Source organism: Trichinella spiralis, assembly GCF_000181795.1.
Source record: "Trichinella spiralis strain ISS 195 chromosome Unknown Scfld4, whole genome shotgun sequence".
NCBI lineage: Eukaryota > Metazoa > Nematoda > Enoplea > Trichinellida > Trichinellidae > Trichinella > Trichinella spiralis.
The window spans coordinates 6,155,719-6,174,364 of NW_003526943.1; the positions used below are offsets into that span (position 1 = coordinate 6,155,719).

Sequence of the window (18,646 nt, forward strand, 5' to 3'; positions counted from 1 at the left end):
ACAAAAATCTATGTTTTATTGTTTTAATTATGTTCATGCATTGCAATTCGAGCAAATAATTGGAAATGCTTCAACAGTTCGTTTCTTAAAGCTTACATTTAATTATAACTTCTGAGAAAGTTACCATTAAAATTGAAATGGACGAATTGCTTGCAAAAATTAATTCTTCACATCAATTAGGTGTGTTGCAAGTCTTTATAATTTGAGAATAAGGTAAAATGATCATCAGCTTATAAATAAAATCTGATGTTCAGGAAGGAAATTTTAGACATTTCAGACAGCTTGTGAAAAAAGTTTTTTTTGTGATGTAAACATTTTTAATAATTCACTTTTGACCGTTTGCAATTTGCATTTGATAATTGCAATCAATAAAGCGAATGATAAATTTTTCCGGCAAAATAATACCGTTGTCAGCTTGACAATGTGAAAATATGAATCATTATTTGCTGAGGGTATTTAATTATTAATTTTAGCATCGAGCTTTTTATAGCAACATGTAATCTTAATTATTCAAATTGCATACTTATGTTTCTAATTTGAACTTAATATATATTCTTTGGAATATGATTTAAAAATATAACGTTGCTTGTTCTTTAGGAAGTTAATATACAAGAAGAAGTGAAATAGTAGGTTCAACATAGTTTAAGTGCAAAAAATGATGCAAAATAAAATGAACGAATGAATGAATAAAAATGAATTGAAATTTTCCAACAAGAAACTATTAATTATTGTTGAATTGAATCAATAATTTCAAAAATGGATTCGTTAATTTTACCAGTTGGCAATATTTAGAGAAAACTGTTCGTACAAATATTTAAATTTACAATGGCTTGGTTTGTTGTGTTGCTATTTTTCAACGTCGGCTATCAAATGCTTGTGAACGTTGCCAATGGCCAGAGAGGACGTCGCATAACGAACAATTTACCATATATGCAGCACCAGACCGAAGTGGTCTGTCACCAAAATTGCGTCGGACAACACGACCTCGGCTGTTACCGTGTGCTCTTGAATGGGGCAAGTTATGTATGCCGTTGTCAGCCAAATTATTTTTCCAGTTCCCAAATGTGTCAGCAAGAGTGCCAATATGAGCAATTTTGGAATCGGATTTTCTACGGTGAATGCGTATCAGCGCCGACTTTGTTTCACGGCTCTTGTTCATTAACTTGCATCTACAAACTGAGGGGATGGACAATATTCGTCATTGTGCTCTTGTCTTTGGGTGGTAAGTTTCTGTTCTATTTTTTTATTTACTCATTCATCAACATGCAAATTATACTACAAGCAAGAGAATTGAATTAATAATATATGTAATAAATCTAAATAAAAATCATCATTATGAGAAAAGTAAAAAATGTCGATTGTTTCAGAAACCTAAATTTCTATTCTTTCATTAAAAATATGAATTTTCATAATTAGAATTCATAAGCTTTTTCAATTTTCCTTTTGAATAATATATTTTGAACAGCATACAGTAGAACCGTGTTTATAGCAGCGGCGGCGTTGATGTTCGGACCGGCCATGTTCATCATCAGCTGTCGATATATGCGTTTGCTGAAACGGCACAAAAGATACCTGGAAAATCGTCTGATTCCTTTCATTTTTCACAACCAAAATTCTGAATCAAAAGACCATCCGCCGCTTAACAATGGAAATGCAGTGCTTAGCCCTCAGGAACCCGTCATCCAAGTGGTTCAGTAAAAATTGCAAATAATTTTACATTTTATAAATTTTGATACAATTTGTTACTTTAAATTAATAAATTTTATAAACATTGAACATTTGGATGATTTTGATACATCCAGTGATAAATTAAGTCTAAAGTTAAATAATCTTTATTTTCTGCAACAATTGAAATACGCAATATTGAAATTTTAATATTACGTTTTGCAATTTTATGAATTTGTAGCAAAAATTGCATATTTTTTATGCCGCAGATGCTTTTGCATTAGAATAAAATAATACGACGTAAAACTTTCTTAATGTAGCACAAATATAGTAAGCTTGTAAAAATAATTCATTTTTAATTATTTAATTTTATTAGAAAACAAAATTACATTTTCTAATAAAACAGACGAAAAAATTAACTTTGAATGTATATTTCATAAAAGCAATTGTATAAGCAAAAGCATGTATGATTATACTGTTGGGTGGAATTTAAACATTCTGATGATGTCGACATTCAATTTATAGCACTAATTTCGCATGTTCGAATAATATGGCCAGTAAGCGTACGGGTATGACCATGCAGCTTGAGCAATGGCCTTGCTTTGAGCCATTTCACGACTTGCCATCTCAGCCGCGACATCTTCTTCGGCCATTTTTTTCTGTTTTTTAACCATCAGACAGGCTCGAAAACTTGAAGCACAAATTGGAATAATAAAAATCAATAGCACCACAGCTAAAATTAAAAATTTAATTTTTACAATCTGATAAAATGAAAAATGTGCAAGAATGTTCCATTATTTTCCTTGACCTTATTTCAAGGTGATACAATATAGAAAGTGAATTTCCGTTTTGATATTTCAAAATATTTACAACTACCGATCATTAATATTACTATTCATACTGTATAAGGGTACTGTAATAATGATAAAATTTGAATGTTTTTTTCTTTGAAAAAAAGTTTTGAACATCACTGATTTTATTCTGTATTCAATAATTTTACATATCTATATGTATATGAACATGTTTGTTGAAAAAATTATTCTAAAAACTGCGTGAGAGGTTAAATGAAGTTAAATTGAATTTGTCATTTGAAAAGCGACATTTAATGCAACAAATGTTACTTGTAAGAAAGGAGAACTTATCAGCGTGAATTATCGTGAAATGATAAACGCGATGTTTACAGGATGGTTTTGAATAATAGTCTATAGGTCAAGGGCAGTAAAATTCTTCAAAGCAGACTGCATTAATAATATTATTATCATTGGTTATATAATAGATGTGTAGTTTTAATTGAAGAACAGAAAATAATTTTATTTTTATTAATGTAAATTTAAACATTAATATTTAAATTAAACCATTAAACCAAAATTTTAAAACAAACACTGTGTTGGAACAGCTGTTGAAATAGATTGATTTCGTCAACAGAAAATTCGCTATTTTGATTTGAAATACGCTTCCCGTCTGTTCTGACAAAACTGCACTTGCATATTTTGATCAACGCTTTCCTGTTTAAAATGAAAAATACCTTTTCCGGTTACACTTGGGCTCTCAGGTGAAAATTTTTGCCATATTAAATCGCAATTACACGGTTCAATCAACGCCATGACAAACTCCCAATTGAACAATTGATCTGCCACTGCGCCCACTTGAAGATTTGATAAAACAATTCAAATGCAATCGATTGCACTTTATAATTCTGATGAGGGTTTTTCCATTTTTAAATTTATCATCGATAAAAGTTCAATTAATTTCATCACACTGTTTCATTTATGATAAAATGTTTATCATATAAATAATAAAGGTGTGAATATTGTAAAAGTGAAAAATATTACAAAATGAGAAATAATGAATTCAGAAAGAAAAACATTTGCCTACGTAATAATAATCTGATGACGTACTTTGAAACAATGTTTGCTTCCACAGATTTGTTTGCAATTATGCTATTTATTTTGCAAACAAAAATGAGTACATTTTTTCCAATCATCTTGTCATTTATAGACATTGAAATGAATTTAAATTTAATTTAAAAAAATAGAAATTGAAAAAATAATAAAAAACAAAATTCTAAGATCTCGTTTCATCCGGTATAAATTGAAAAATGCTGTTTCACTTGAATGTTCAAAGCGGTCAAAGTGTAGTCAGTAGTTTGACGATGCAGCGAATTTTTTGTTTGCATTGCAAAAACTTAAGCAACAAACTAGTCACGCAGTACAGCGTTGTCAACGAGACAGCTTAAAAAATAACCTTAATTTTGAAAATGATAAATTCTTTCCATTTTCACAATTAAATTGATCGTTCGTCTTCAATATTAGTTGTCACTAAATTTAATTCAACGAAATTAAGTCGAATTGCAAATAAATAAATATATATATATCAAAAAAATATATGCATGCCAAGTAGTTTGCACATGTGTACAGATTAGAGATACATGAAGGGGGATTATGATGGTTGTAATGATGAAATGGAATGATTAATTTTTTAATACTTACCGGAAGCGAAAAGGATAATAATGAAAACGGTAGTCCAGATGCGTAAACGAAATGCACAAGTCAGTTGACACGAGCCGGTGAATGAAGTATCCGCTTCGACGCATTCACCTGTAGTGAACAGACTCCAGTACATGTTGTTCTCGCATTCTCGTTCGCATGACAAACGACGACTGTAATATCCGCTTTGACAACGGCATATCCACTGGCCGAGAGGTTGGATTCTCAAGCAGCCGTTGTCCCTCTCTCCGAAGCATTTATCACGACAAGCTTCTTCAGTGTCGAACGCTGTGGCGCTGATCTGGCCCAAAGACGATCGAATTGCAATTGCAAAAATGCTGCATATTAAAATTAAACTATTCATATCCAAAAATCAACTCTGCTGATGATAATCGGATTTTATATATGGCGGGACAAAAATGACGGGATATACAACACTGACTGACTGACCAAAGGGGAGAACAAACTGTATGCACCACACCGGCCAACGACGACGACGACTAACGCTTGAATACGATGTGCATTAAATTTGGCAAAAGCGAAATGTGGAACGAACACGGCCGGGCCTAGTTAGACCAGTGACAAAACAGTCAAGCTTTCCACAGGGGCAACAACCTGTTTATCAGTACGTCCGCTGGTGAAAGACGCACCTTTTGGACAAACTGGTAAGCCGACAGCCAAAACGCCAACTTTGACCGACAACATCATCAAAATAACGACTACCCATCTAGCAATATTCAATATCTACAAAATATACAAGCATCATTATGATTTTTTTCACTTCGATCTATATTCATTCCCATCAATAAAATGCTTTATTCGAAATTTTACACACCAACAACCGCACGCATACCAACTTGCGTACTATTTTCAAAATTTCAACTTGAGAGCATTTTATTTTTAAATTCACAAAAAATTTCTCCTATTTTATTCAAGTATAACTTTTTTTTAAAAGTTCCAGATTTAAAAAAATTTTTTTAATTTAATTTTTTACATTCTTTTTTTCTGAAATATAAATTAGAACTTAATTATTTTTATTTTTTTCAATAACTCAAAAATACAGTAACTGTAACTTTTTACAAATTAAAAAACAATTCTTATCAGAAAAAATAAAACGATAGAATGTAAAGAAAAAAATATTTTACTTTTAAATTATTATTTAAATAAATATTCGATTGCTTAATTTGTTTATGAGTGAAGTGTTGTTTGATGTACAATTTGGAAATGAATGAGAATATTTAAATTTGTGCAGCAGGTTGATTCGAATGTGCGACAGTATATCAAAAGGGAAGATGTTGTCACAGTTTGTCATTTTATTTGCTCAAATAATTAAAAAGACAAAACAAGTGGCACACGAGTGAGACAGATGGTGGTGCAAAAAGCAGCGTTGAGCGGTCGATTTGAAATGACGTCCGTTTCAGAAATGCTCGTTGTAGTGGCAAACAAATTCAATGGACACTTTGGAAAATAATTATCATATTCTCCAGGCATATGAATAATAATTATTGATCACTTATTTTGCTTAATTTGCTTTCCATTTCGAAGTTTTGTCAACGTAAACTTCCTGAAAATTTTATTTTACTCAAATCATCAACTTGTGCTTTGGAAAAAATAAAATTATCACAAACCTTTTTCCAAATTGGAACTGTTTTCTTTATTTCATCAATCGCAAATTTCACAGCATCCAAAGTTTCAGCCCTGTGCGGGGCACTGGCTGCCACAATAACTGACTTCTCTTTCACGGCAACATTGCTGCATAAATAGAAATTAATAAACACGAAGCAAAGAAAAATAACAATAAAAACCTGCATATTATACCCCAAACGATGATGCACGCATATGCGATGAATAGTTGGCCATTTTTTACGAATTTCAGAGCAGATATTTACGAAAATTTTACACGCCATACTTTCGTACGCTTCATATGCCAAGTAAGCCACGTCAACTTGGTCACTGCTTTTTCGTACCGAACCTGTAAAATTGGACATTTCCAACATGCAAATTTCAACAACATGCAACATATAAATATATATATACAACTGTCACGTTAATTAAACGTATTTCAATTAAACAGAACGTTTATTTATTCATTTGATTTTTTTCTTTCAAATTTCAATTAAACCTAAATACAGTCAACAACTAACTGATTGATTGTACTGAACGCCAAAAGTTAAGCCTTTAGCAAAACAGAAATACTTGCCTACAAATACAGATACAGCTCCATTTTCTTCGTGCGATACAAAATCGACGGCAGATTCTAAATTGAGCATGTCTTCGGTCAACAAGATCCAGTTTCCAGTATCAAATTCTAACATTTCCTTCATCTTGATATTCTACTTAATGTTATCTACAAGCACCGTCATCCAACAATCGAATTCTAAAAGATCAACTTGAACAATGAAAAATATTTTTTTTAATAAATAAATATTTCAACATATACCTCTTATTTTCAACAATTCATAATTTCTTCTGATCAAATTGGTATATAAAAGTAATGAAAAGCATAAGCTTAAGCTGAAACAACATACACAATGACACCAACTGTTACAGCGTGATCTGCTTGGTATGCAAAAGGTCGCACGTCATTGTTACTAATAATGCATAATGAGTGAGAAAATCAAGCAAATAACTAATAATACTTGTTTGCCTCAAATTCTATTGGACACCAAAGCCAACAATTGTCATTTTTTAATTATTATTCTTATTTGTACAATAATAATATTATTGTTATTCAACAACGGATGTCTCAATTGATTGTATTAATGTTTTTTTAAAGTACAATTCCTTTACTTGTCTGTTATTCTCAATGAGAATATCAATAAAATTGTTCAAGTTTTGTTTTGTACTTGCTGTAACTTAAATTTGTCTTATGAAAATTTTTCAAATGATTTTTAATGAATGTTTAATTTTTTAATCCATTCAACAAAACGCATATGCAAATGGTTCACACGAACAATTGTGTCTGCTAAATTAATCGGAATTTAAAATGTCAACATTGTACATTTTTTATCACATTTCAAATTGCACATTTCACTGCAGCGACAAACAAATTCAGGTTATTGCTAAGATTGAAAATGATAAAAATGTCTTTTACAAAAATGCATTCAAAATGTGTTCAAACATGTCATGCTTTAAGTAAACACTTGTTGTTGTTTTTTAATTTTCTGATTTATCAGCAAAAATGTTCTGACAGCCCTTCATATAACGTGCAATATAATTGAAAACACTTGTACATAATTGAGAACTAAATAAAATTTAAAATTTCAGCTTTATGCAGAAGATGTTTTAGCTCACTTTATAATTAAGGTTACAAATTAAGATTTTGTAGCCCTGACAATGAGCATTTTAAACATTTTCTCTGGTTGAGCTTAGTCAAGAGTTTGGAATTGATCAATTCCAACATGAGATTGACACTGTCTGTGATTAGATGAACAAAATCCCATTAAACTATTTTAACCCTTCAACCGCATCATCTTTCAACCAGTGTCATTAGGTAGATGCTTTCTGAACTGCGCATCATTCTTCTTCTACCAGGTGCCGGATGGATCACAGCTTCACAATTTCACTAACTTGATTGACAAGACATACCAAGCATCAGATGCGGCTTGCACGTCGCAGGACACGACGAACCCGGCAGGGCTTTCTCTGTCATGGCGCCATTTCCTGCAGATTATCCTCCATGTCAACCGGCGTTCCGCAAACTGAATTTCTGACCTGATTCAAATAACATGACAACAAGATTGGAAAAACACCCCATTTTGCCCCATTTTAAAATTTTCAAGATGAATATCATTATCAACAAAGCTAAACATTTTCATTCATTCAATTCAAATGCTACAGTAGGCAATTTGATCCTTAAATCCTTAAATACGTTACAACTCCAGCTTTTTTTCGTTTTCTTTTTTTTGTAATATTTGATGTATCTATTATCACAGGCTAAATGTTTTTTTTAACTTCAAATTAAAAACACATCAAAGTGCCTTAAAAATTAAAAGACAACTGATTGAAAATAATTTTAAAGTAAGCTAAAAAAGAATTTTTGCAAAAAATACATAACGTAAACTGCAACTGTGTTCATTATAATTTGCTTACCAGATTACCGTGATGTTAATAGTCAGAAATGTCCACTATAAAGAAGAAAAAAATTCATTATTACATTTCTGAATCTGAAACATCGAAAAAATTTTTGAAATATCAGTCATGTAACTTAATTTTCATTTACTGTGGTCACAAAGTTGTTGAATTTTATTATTAAAATATTTGCTATAATTATGAAATCTATATTTTGTTGTTTAGAATAATAAACTTTTTGAAATATTTAAATATTTATAAGAATAAGACATATTTGTTCCTAATTATTAAGCAACAATTGATGATTACATAATCAGTATTGTTTTTCTTTGCACTGTTTGTGGAGTTTGAAATATATCCTTTACATATACATTGGTATATAACTATATCATTATTTTTATTCTGTAGAAATTCTTTTTTGTATTAATATTTAGTTTTGTGATGAAGTTGTGTTTTTTTTCTAATTCTTTTTCAGACTAATTATTTATTATGTTGAATTTCAGATTGAATTGCAAATTTCTGGAGAAAATGCTGCTTTCAAAAATGATGGTATGTAATGTGAATTTTTAAACCGTTTTGAAATTTTAGTGGTATTTCAGATAAGATGCTTTTCTGCTTCAACGATAGCATGGCAACACGTTAAAGTAGGATCAATGTTTTTAGAGCAGTTCTTTATTTTGTAAGGTCATCTTTATGCTTCAGATTCCAACAATTATTGGGGGAATTGGTGGAAAGTATGCAACTGCTGTTTACTGTGCCGCTGTGAAATCCAATAAACTGGACGCAGTAGAAAATGAAATTAACAATTTTGAGGTGAATTATTGTTTTGTTTGGTGAACTGCGTGAAATGTTTCCTAAAAGCTTTATTCGTTTTATTTATTAACATTTTATCATATTTCGAAATTTTATTTGGAATTAAGGAAATTCGCATTTCCATTTAAGCTTTCCTTTGTTTACCTTTGTTTTATAGGCAGAGTTGAGAAAAGATTCAAAATTAAAAATGATTCTTGCTGATCCATTTGTTCATAAAGAAGAAAAGAAAAGAGCAATTGACAGCGCTGCCGAAAAATTAAAATGCAGTTCCATTACAAAAAATTTTTTTGGTGATTTACTATTTGTTCTGTTTAAATTGATAAATGAGAAAAATTCTTTTTCAGAATTAATTTCGGAAAATGGCAGAATGCTAGAAGTTGAGAACATATTGGAATGTTTCAAGAAACTGATGGCTGCGCATCATGGAGAACTGGTGTGCGAAGTTACGTCAGCAAAAGTAATTTTACTTATAGTTTGATTTTTAAAGTTTTTTTTTAATTTTTAATTTCAGCCTTTAGATGCAAGCACGCAAACGTCTTTATACTCCGTTCTACAAGGTTTCACAAAGGGTAGTCATAAGCTACATATAAACTATAAAGTAGGTGGATTTTTTTGCGTTGCCATTTTGAATTTTTCGTCAACTAGGTTGATCCTGTATTAATTGCTGGAATTACGGTTTCACTGGGTGACCACTACATCGATATGTCGGCTGCTTCGAAAATTGATCAATATTCAAAAATAATGGAAAGTGTTTTGTAGTTGTGTTTCTGGGATGAAGCAATTTTTATCTATCACAATAAAGTGATAGTGACTATTTGAGTTTCAGTTTGCGCATGTCATTTCTGAAATAAATAGTGGTGAATTCTATACTTTATTTAGTTAATTTATAATATATTTCAAACTCTGTTTAGAGTACAGAGTATATTTTTATTTTGGTTACAGTATTTACAGTAATAATTTATATGGGAGATCGAATAATAAATGCCATCCTATACTATAAATATAAATAATACTTCTGCCGGTAGGATGCTCAAGTTCAAATAGCCTGACACTGTTTTAAGATGAGGAACAGTGGTCTGTATCAAAATGCAAGACACGGATAGACGGGCATGTGTAAATTGCAGGGAACAATACAACACTTTTAATAACTAACAATCAGGTTCCAATACTGACTGTAGTTCTTCAAGCCTCATTCGTCCACGTGACGAATTACGCTTTCTCTGGTTCTTTGTTAAATTGTGATAACTACTGCGTTTAAGCAAATATCAGTCCGAACAAATATATTGCGTTCGAGTAAAGAAGTTACTTATAGCATCTAAAAATAGCTACTAAATGTTCAAATGAACATTCTAGTTTCTAACAGGGCAAGACTCACGCTGCAAGCAAGATTGCCTCTTTTCGCTCTTCTGCATCGTCGCGTTGACTTCATTCTTCTTCCGCTGCTCGATCTTCTTTCTTCTCGTCTCTTCGGCTTCGTTCTTCTCGTTCCCGCGTGCTGCGTTCTACGATTCTCTCGTACCGCCACTCGCACTACCACTGAAGAAAGAAGATGCGGGAGCCGCCCATCTGTCCGTGTCTTGGATTTTGTTACAGTCCACCGTCCCTCACCTGACAACAGAGTGTCAGGCTATTTGAAATTGAGCATCCGTACCGGCAGAAGCCAGTTGTCGGTACATTTTCTGGTCCTTTGAGCCAGATCACGTGAAGCAAACAACCCACGGATGGTGAAGTACTAATGGCTTCAGCTGCCAGAGCAAAGTCGAAGAAAGAAGAAATCACAGTGAGCCTGAATGGACTTCTGGGAGAACTGGATGAGCTGTGCACGCCTTCGCTGACGCAGACGAGTTAGAGGATCAGATCCCACTGAGTGAGCGTATATATTTCGAGACCGAGGCACTCCAGATACAGCTGGAGCAGAATTTAGAAAAGGATGGAATGCAGGGGGCAATGGAAGATTGGTCACAGTATAGAAAAACTTTCAGACGGCGACGGCCAACGGCTCGCGCTCTGATCCGCCAGCTACGGAAAGAGCAGGAGCAGCGGCCGACGGGTGGCGACAACAGTAATCTCGGCAGGAGTGCCATGCGGATCGGAAACGGAAAGCTGCTGGAACTGAAACTTCCGCAGTTTTCAGGGGAAGTGCTGGAATTCCCCACCTTCTGGGCCCAGTTCGAGGCAAGCGTCCACAACAGAAGCGACCTGGATGTCACTACGAATTTTGATTACCTGCTGTCAGGTACGGAAGGGAAGGCGCGAAGCGCCATTGCTGGAATCCCGCTCACCGCAGCAAACTATACTCATGCTGTGGAGATCCTGAAGACCCGTTTCGAAGTTAGTTGCGCGCGAGCACATCTCAGCTTTGTGGAAGGCACCAGCGTGCCGTGAGATGACGATGCAGGGCATCCAGATATTGGTGGACGAGCTGATGAAACACCTACGATGTCTCAAGGCGCTGGACAAGGATCCCTACACAGGCCACTTCCCCGTGAGCGAGGCCTTGATGCCGATGCTGAGAGAAAAGTTCTCTCCTGCGCTACAGAGTGCGTGGGATCTGAAGGTAGGGTCCGATGATGATTTTAAGAAGTTTCTGCAGTTCGCCCAACGGTAGGCGGACTCACTCTTCACGCCCATTGAAGACGGCGTCAGAGAGCCTGAGAAAAGAGTCGAACACAGAACCTCCCAGAAGGAACCGCCTCACTTCAAATGGAATAACGGCGGCCGTATTGCGTCGTCTGCTGCGGCAGGGTGGGCGCCGTTCCATCTGGAACATAAACAATTCAAAAGAATTTTATGTTATATGCTAATAAATAATACAATGTTAATAATACGTTGCGAAGTTAGATAACATGTTGCATTAAGCCTAATTTCACGTATAGCAGAAAACAGAAGTTCATGAAATGACGTCCGGTTTACAGTAATAATATTTACAAACTTGAACATCTATAATTTACTGTATATTGTTATGTTGTAAGACTTTAAAGCGCATGTGTTTAAACAATGTTATCTTTTTTCTATGAGCATTTGTTAGCGAATTCGAAACTTTGAAGTCGCAGTGACGGTTTCTATGCTTTGTTGATCAGTTGAGTAATGCTAAACTCATTCTTATTTTAGGTGACTTTTATGTTAGGTTATATACCTGACATTTGTTTCTAACATTTAAATTTTTAAGTGTTAAGAATTTTTGATCAGTAGCTCTAAATAGAAACATCGATGTTTATTTATGCGCCCTTATTTTATGATGTTTTAGAAAAGAATTCGATTAGATATGATGGAGAAATCTTGTATTGAGAAAAGAAGAAAAAACGACAGCGCTGAGAAACATATTGATCTGTTTTTTGAGGAGATCGGAGAAGAATTAATATTGGGTATATTCAGAATTTTTTGTAATTATGTGAGTTTTTTGTATTTAGATACGATATTTGACGTAAATCATGCTGCTAAACTATCACTGCGTTTATTTCATGGGAAGCGCAATTTTTTTCGCTATGGGAGAAACAGGTGATTGATGAAGCTTGCGATTTTTGTTTTATTGCTTTAGATTAAAAAAGCTAATTGAGCTATAACATTGTAATGCGACTTAAGAATGTTACGATTTTGTAGATGAATCATTGTGTAGTAGGTATTAATATTATTTTAAATGGTTTCTTGGATGAAATTTGAATTAGTTGCAGTTATAGTTACAGAAAGATATTATGAAAGATATATAATTCGTGTATTCAGTGATGGGTACGATGATAAATAAACAGGCTTTGATGTTTTTGTCGACGAAGTGTCGTTACTGTTTGTACAGATTGCTTCAATTTTAGAACTACGGTTTCCAGAGATAGAAATATAGCTGCTTGGAGGAGTTTTCGGGAAAAGTTTTTGAAAAATTACAGTGAAAATGAATTGGATGGCGATTCTCGAGGTAGCAGCAGTGAGTTTAATTTGGTTTAATTCTAGCAGAAAGTTTAATTCTGTATATATATATATATATATATATATATATATATATATATACTTGTTTACAACAAACAATATTTATTTAAATGCATGCATGTGGTGATGCAAAATAGGAAAGTAATTTTAGATGAAGATGTGGCTGTTAATTGGCCTAATTCCAGTTCGAATAAAGACGCTATCAATGTGTCAATTCGGCGGAGACGTATTGATAGTTTGACGGATATGGAAATATGTTCTGATGGACTTGAGTCGACAAGCGAAGATGAGGAAATGTTGAGGGAACAGCTTTTATTATCTAAGTTAGAAAAGCTCAAATCTGAATCTAAACATTCAGCAGAACTTGAAGCTTCATTTGGAAATGATAGCTCGGATTCAGAAAATGAGGATACTTTGAGAAGAATATTGCTTGAGACGTTGAGAAATAAAGTATGTTTTTAAAATAAATTATATTACGTATGATATATGTTATATTGTTTTCTAATGTTTTTTCTAATTATTTTTTAAAATTTATGTAGCACTTTTTATTTTTTGTATTAAAGTATTGTGCATCTCATAACGATTGTTATTTTAGATAGATCAGAAGCATAGTTCAACCTATTCTCACACTGAGATAGCTGATGACGGTGTTGCTGCATCATTTTCCAAAGTGGAAAGGAAGCCTTACGTGTACAGTGCAGAGCACAAGAGCAGGAAGTTAAAATTTGTTAAAGTTGCTAGTTTTTCGAATTCCAGAAAAGGAATGTCTCATAGTTCGGTGAAGCGTTCTAAAGCAATTTCACTAAATACACAGAGGGCTCATAATTTGGTAGTGAACAAGTATAAGTTGTGGAAACGATTTTCTTGGGTTGCGTCACATCAAAAGGTCGAACATATTTTCTGTTTATGAAAATTGATTTGCTGTTAAATGCTTGTTTTTCAGCTTTGCGAATTAATGAAACAGAAACCAGTTATTATTTCCTTGGATGAAAGCGACAGTGAATCGGAACTTGAAGCTGTTAAAGGAGGCAATGTGTAGTAGATGTGTAGTAATTTTTTTTAGGTTAATTGAATTTTTAAGCCGTATAAACAATATTTAACCTGTTTAATTGAAATAAAAAACTAAATTTATTTATTACTTTGTTTTTTTTAGAATTGCTTAGTCAGTCAATGATTATCACAATAAATTAATGTAGTATGTCAGCGCTTTACAGATGCATTAATGACATTCAAGAAAGAGATTCTTTGTTTCAGTTTTATTTTGAAAAATTGTCTCTTATTAAGATCGAATGTATTGTTTTATAAATACGAAGATTCAAAAATTTAAATGTTCCGAAAAATACGAATGTAAAATTATATACGATGGTGACGTTGCTTAATCACTGAGCAAATTAATATTTTATGGCAAAGCAATGTTTTTTATTAGTTTTGTGTACTTTTATTTCATAAAACAAAATACAGGTAAACGTTTATGAGAGCTTTTCATTTTGCATAATTTCATAACAGCAAAGTTTTCCCGTGGTATACCACAGTATTAGCATTTTATGATTTCAAACTTGTAATGTCGTAATTATTGAAAAATAGGATATGTATTATAAATGAATTAAATATTTACTGTTTTTTTAATGCAAAATAAAAGCTTCCTTGTGGTACTTGACATGTTATTCGATTATATAATTTGTTTACAGTTTTCTGAGCTACGGATTACTGTAGCAGCATAAAGATGGTTATTCATAAACTGTATTTTTTCATCAATTCGAAAAACCTACGGTGAAAGTATGTTTAAAAATGACTCACATGTAATGTGGCGCCATTTTGCTAAAGTGCAGTTTTGATACAGTTAAAAGTAATAAAAATTAGTAAAACAAATATAATCGCATGCAAAATAGCTTGAAGTATTATTATAAACATTTATGGGTGAATTTATCAAAAGCTCAGATAACGCGTTCTAAACAAAAGAATCAACATACTTTTATGTGACTACAAGAATGTTTGCTCTTTTGAAATTTAAAGTGTCATTTTGTACGGTATTTTTCATTCATTTATTATACTACAGCAGTTATTTAAATATCCGCATTTTCATCATTACGAATTTTTTATATATTACAACGTTTATTTTCTTTTAAATTATTAAAATAAAAAATTTTATAAATTGTACATTTTTATTAAAAAATTACAATTATTTCACTTGTTGATTCAACAAAATTAAACGATATAAATAGAACAAGAATCTAAATAATACTTGAAAATCATTATTCTAAGAATGATGACACGTGCTATACTGTTTTTGTTGGTCAGCTTGCGTTAATTGGATTGAACTTTACGGTAGTTTTCTGAGTTTCTCGTTTCCGTTAAAACATTTCATTTGACTGAAGGTACTGTTTTGTTTTATTGTTTTCCTGATTGTAAATTCATCGACACATCGTTTATGTAGTATAATTTTTGTAATTTTACTTACGATTAATGTTTGCTTCTTATGATCAATGGCATCTCTCTTAAATTTATTGATCAACTAGGAAAATTTCCAGTTTTTCGTTTTAAATCGTTATACGATGTTTGTATTCTTTTTCAGTGCCGGTCTATACGAGGTTCTACCTTGAAAACTATATTATGAAGTTATATATTTCTGATTTGTTTGTCTGTTTTGTTTTCATTTCTGTTAGTTTTTATTTCTCATTTGTAATTTATTAAACTTTTTTTATATATGCATTTTTCTTAAATATTTTAAAATAGATATTTACCTTTATGTACTTTATAGCCTTTTAATGTTTTATTTTTATTTTTTTAGTTTTAAAGAACTTCTTTAAAACATTTTAAACTTTTGTTAATTTTAAGATCACTTCTCGTTTGAAAGAATTTGATTTCATTTGAGGTGGTCGTTTTTGTGCATAGTCCATCTTTTTCTTCCATTCCTTTCTTATTCTTCCAGGATGAATTCAAACAACGGCCAAAAGCATGTTTCTTATTATGAAGTGCTTGGAATTCACACCGAATCAACCGATCAGGAAATAAAGAAAGCGTAAGTACTTTATAATTTTGTCTTCTTCCAGTTAGGAGGGAATTGGACTTCCTTTTTAGCTGTGAATTATATTTTTGTTGTAATACTGGGAGGGTTTTCTTCCAAAGTGGTCGAAGAATTTTGTCGAATCATATTCGTATGAATTCTTAAAGTATTTTTTAATTGATTTTCAAAAATTCAAATATTTTCTTCAATTCAGATATATGTCAATTTGCTACAACAGTGTCATTTTTATACCCGTTAATGTGATCAAAAATACTTTATTTGTGAATTTATTAGTTTGGTAATCGTTCACTTTCACACTATATTACAATTTGCTGATTGTTTTATCAATTTTAATATAAGGTTGAATTCTGGAACTTCCATTTTATTTAAAACCAGCTTTTAGCGTGTTCCAGTTTATCGAATAATATTGACACACAGTTTCTTTTTGTAATTTTATGGCTGAAATTTTTGTTCAACTGAAAATAAAATAAAAGTCAGAAATATTGATTTCAAGGTATTTTTTTAAGTACTAGAAGTTAATTTTGTTGTTGAATAAGTCGCGTTTTAATGTTAAGGTAAATCTGTAATTGGTTATCTTAATGAAGAGAAAACATTTTTTACAATTGATTTTATGTTACGCCATGTTTGCATTATTTTTAAATCAGGCAAAATTAATCGAGACGTTGTATTTGTATGAATCCAGTGTCTGTGTGAAGACTGTTTTGTTTGACAATTGTATTGTTACGTAGAATGTCTGCTTTTGCTTTTTCACATTGATATTTAATATTGTGATTCAAATTTTTTTTTTGAAATTGTCTTCTAGCTTCAAAATCAAATATGTGTAGATTATTCTTTTAAATCAGTTTTATTGGATGCATGGAGCGCATAAATTGAATGCTCCAATTGCGCATTGTTGACGAAGCTTGAATATTATGTATGTTAAGATATTTTATTTTGCTTGTTTTGCTAGTTTTTTGTTTAATTCATTCATTCAAATTGAAAAGCTTTGCCTTGAATGACATGACAGTTTTATGCGCATGGTTAAGACATTTCTGTTGACTGTAGTTGCTTTTGTAATACTTTGCGTTCGATTTGTTAATGTTTCTTATTTTTCTTTTCAAACGTTTGCTTTAAGATCAATGTATGCTTTGTAGTTTATTAATTTTCTTAATCGAAACATTTTAATATAAATTTGAAAGCGAATTTATTATGTTTCGATGATTTTTTTATTTGTTGAAGTAAAATAGAGTGGCGATTCTAATTTTAAATCAGTTATTTAATTGTTCTAATTGGTACATTATTGTCTGTTACTCGATGTTATTGTTCCACTTTGTTGTGTTTAATTATGTTCTGATTAATTGGAGATCGAATTTCTCAGTGCTACGGTTTTATTTTAAATTGCGAGTGTTGTTCAGGTATCGTAGATTGGCTTTGCGATGGCATCCGGATAAAAATCCTCACAACAAAGTGGAAGCGGAAAAACGTTTCAAAGAAATCAGTGAAGCATACGAAGTGCTTATTGACAGTACGTCGAGGAATTTTTTTGAGAAGAAATCTACTATTGATTTTTTTATTGAAAAATTAAATATTATTTTAGATGAGAAACGTAGGATTTACGATCGTCATGGAATTGATGGCTTGAGAAACGGTGGTGCGACAGCCGGCAGTCGTACTGGTCGTGGGGGCGACTTATCGGATTTCGTTTTCCGATCACCGTTTGAAGTATTTTTTGAATTCTTCGGCGGTCGGGATCCATTTCAAGATATTTTTGGTGCATGTGATCCATTCTCCACGATGGGCTTCGGCATGGATGATTTTTTCGGATCATCATTACTGTCAAGTGAGTTATCTTTATTTTGTGACAATATTTTAATAGCTTAATTTTTTCAGCTAATGGCTGCCTGTCACCTTTTGGTTTGTTTAACCGGAATCCGATGTCTCACTTTATGCAAAGCTTTATGATGCCAAACGAATCCGATTTTGCTGCAAATGTTGGACCCGGACCGAGGTTATTTATTATTTGTAGAATTTTGAAATGATAAAATAGACTTGATAATATATATATATACTCATATTTTTAGTTTTGTTACTACAACTACGTTCTCGAGCTCTGCACCTGGACGTCCGGCTAAGGTCAGGAAAACTACCACAACAAATACTGTCGTGAATGGACGTACCGTTATTACAAATACGTATTATTATTTTGCATTTTTTAATTATGAAATATATATTTGTATTGTTTTGTTTAATTTCATTTTTATAGAGTTGTGGAAAATGGGAAAGAAACGGTGGAAGTTATTGAAAACGGACGTCTCACTTCTCGCACTGTCAATGGTCACAAGGGCCGACCACAGAAGCACATTGAAAATCGTCGCTTGCCTTAGATCAAATCATTGAAGCAATGCGTTTTTATTTAATTTATTATTGATAATGTGGTAAACGACTGTCATGTTCTTTTTTTGCTAGCTGACGTGATGTGCTTTGTTTCAATTATTTTAATTTTAGTCTAGTAATATTAATAATTGATTGGCATTCATAATTAGTAAATTTAAATTAATCACTGGCATTGCTGTGTTTATTTGCAATATTTTTATCACTTGAATTGCGTTTATTATGTTTATTGTACTTTGTATTTATTTGAGTAAACCCACAAGTAATGCACTGTATGTAAAGACCAATTAAATAGTAA

General features: G+C 32.1%; 6 protein-coding genes across 6 annotated transcripts; 3 read left to right on the plus strand and 3 right to left on the minus strand.

Annotated features, from left to right (window-relative positions):
• Positions 1-825: 825 nt before the first annotated feature.
• On the plus strand, positions 826-1,698 carry Tsp_01515 (conserved hypothetical protein). The gene is made up of 2 exons (XM_003377279.1): positions 826-1,222; positions 1,490-1,698. The coding sequence occupies exons 1-2, from the start codon at positions 826-828 to the stop codon at positions 1,696-1,698; spliced, it is 606 nt and encodes a 201-aa protein (XP_003377327.1).
• A 494-nt stretch (positions 1,699-2,192) lies between these two features.
• Tsp_01514 (chromatin-remodeling complex ATPase chain Iswi) lies at positions 2,193-4,515 on the minus strand. Its single transcript, XM_003377280.1, has 5 exons — positions 4,155-4,515; positions 3,864-3,896; positions 3,191-3,310; positions 2,558-2,578; positions 2,193-2,398 (listed from the first exon to the last, which is right to left on the minus strand). Exons 1-5 carry the CDS (start codon positions 4,513-4,515, stop codon positions 2,193-2,195), a joined length of 741 nt encoding a protein of 246 aa, XP_003377328.1.
• Positions 4,516-4,721: 206 nt separating this feature from the next.
• Tsp_01513 (xanthine/uracil permease family protein) lies at positions 4,722-5,642 on the minus strand. The gene is made up of 2 exons (XM_003377281.1): positions 5,496-5,642; positions 4,722-4,895 (listed from the first exon to the last, which is right to left on the minus strand). The coding sequence occupies exons 1-2, from the start codon at positions 5,640-5,642 to the stop codon at positions 4,722-4,724; spliced, it is 321 nt and encodes a 106-aa protein (XP_003377329.1).
• Positions 5,643-5,673: 31 nt separating this feature from the next.
• Tsp_01512 (molybdopterin converting factor, subunit 2) lies at positions 5,674-6,475 on the minus strand. The gene is made up of 3 exons (XM_003377282.1): positions 6,296-6,475; positions 5,780-6,190; positions 5,674-5,715 (listed from the first exon to the last, which is right to left on the minus strand). The coding sequence occupies exons 1-3, from the start codon at positions 6,473-6,475 to the stop codon at positions 5,674-5,676; spliced, it is 633 nt and encodes a 210-aa protein (XP_003377330.1).
• A 2,236-nt stretch (positions 6,476-8,711) lies between these two features.
• Tsp_01511 (putative ATP synthase F1, delta subunit) lies at positions 8,712-13,992 on the plus strand. Its single transcript, XM_003377283.1, has 10 exons — positions 8,712-8,771; positions 8,822-8,866; positions 8,925-9,035; positions 9,193-9,492; positions 10,923-11,366; positions 12,283-12,400; positions 12,707-12,761; positions 13,139-13,403; positions 13,549-13,839; positions 13,897-13,992. Exons 1-10 carry the CDS (start codon positions 8,712-8,714, stop codon positions 13,990-13,992), a joined length of 1,785 nt encoding a protein of 594 aa, XP_003377331.1.
• Positions 13,993-15,883: 1,891 nt separating this feature from the next.
• On the plus strand, positions 15,884-18,341 carry Tsp_01510 (DnaJ protein subfamily B member 6-B). The gene is made up of 6 exons (XM_003377284.1): positions 15,884-15,972; positions 17,373-17,482; positions 17,555-17,797; positions 17,848-17,965; positions 18,039-18,149; positions 18,221-18,341. The coding sequence occupies exons 1-6, from the start codon at positions 15,884-15,886 to the stop codon at positions 18,339-18,341; spliced, it is 792 nt and encodes a 263-aa protein (XP_003377332.1).
• The last annotated feature ends 305 nt before the right edge of the window (positions 18,342-18,646 follow it).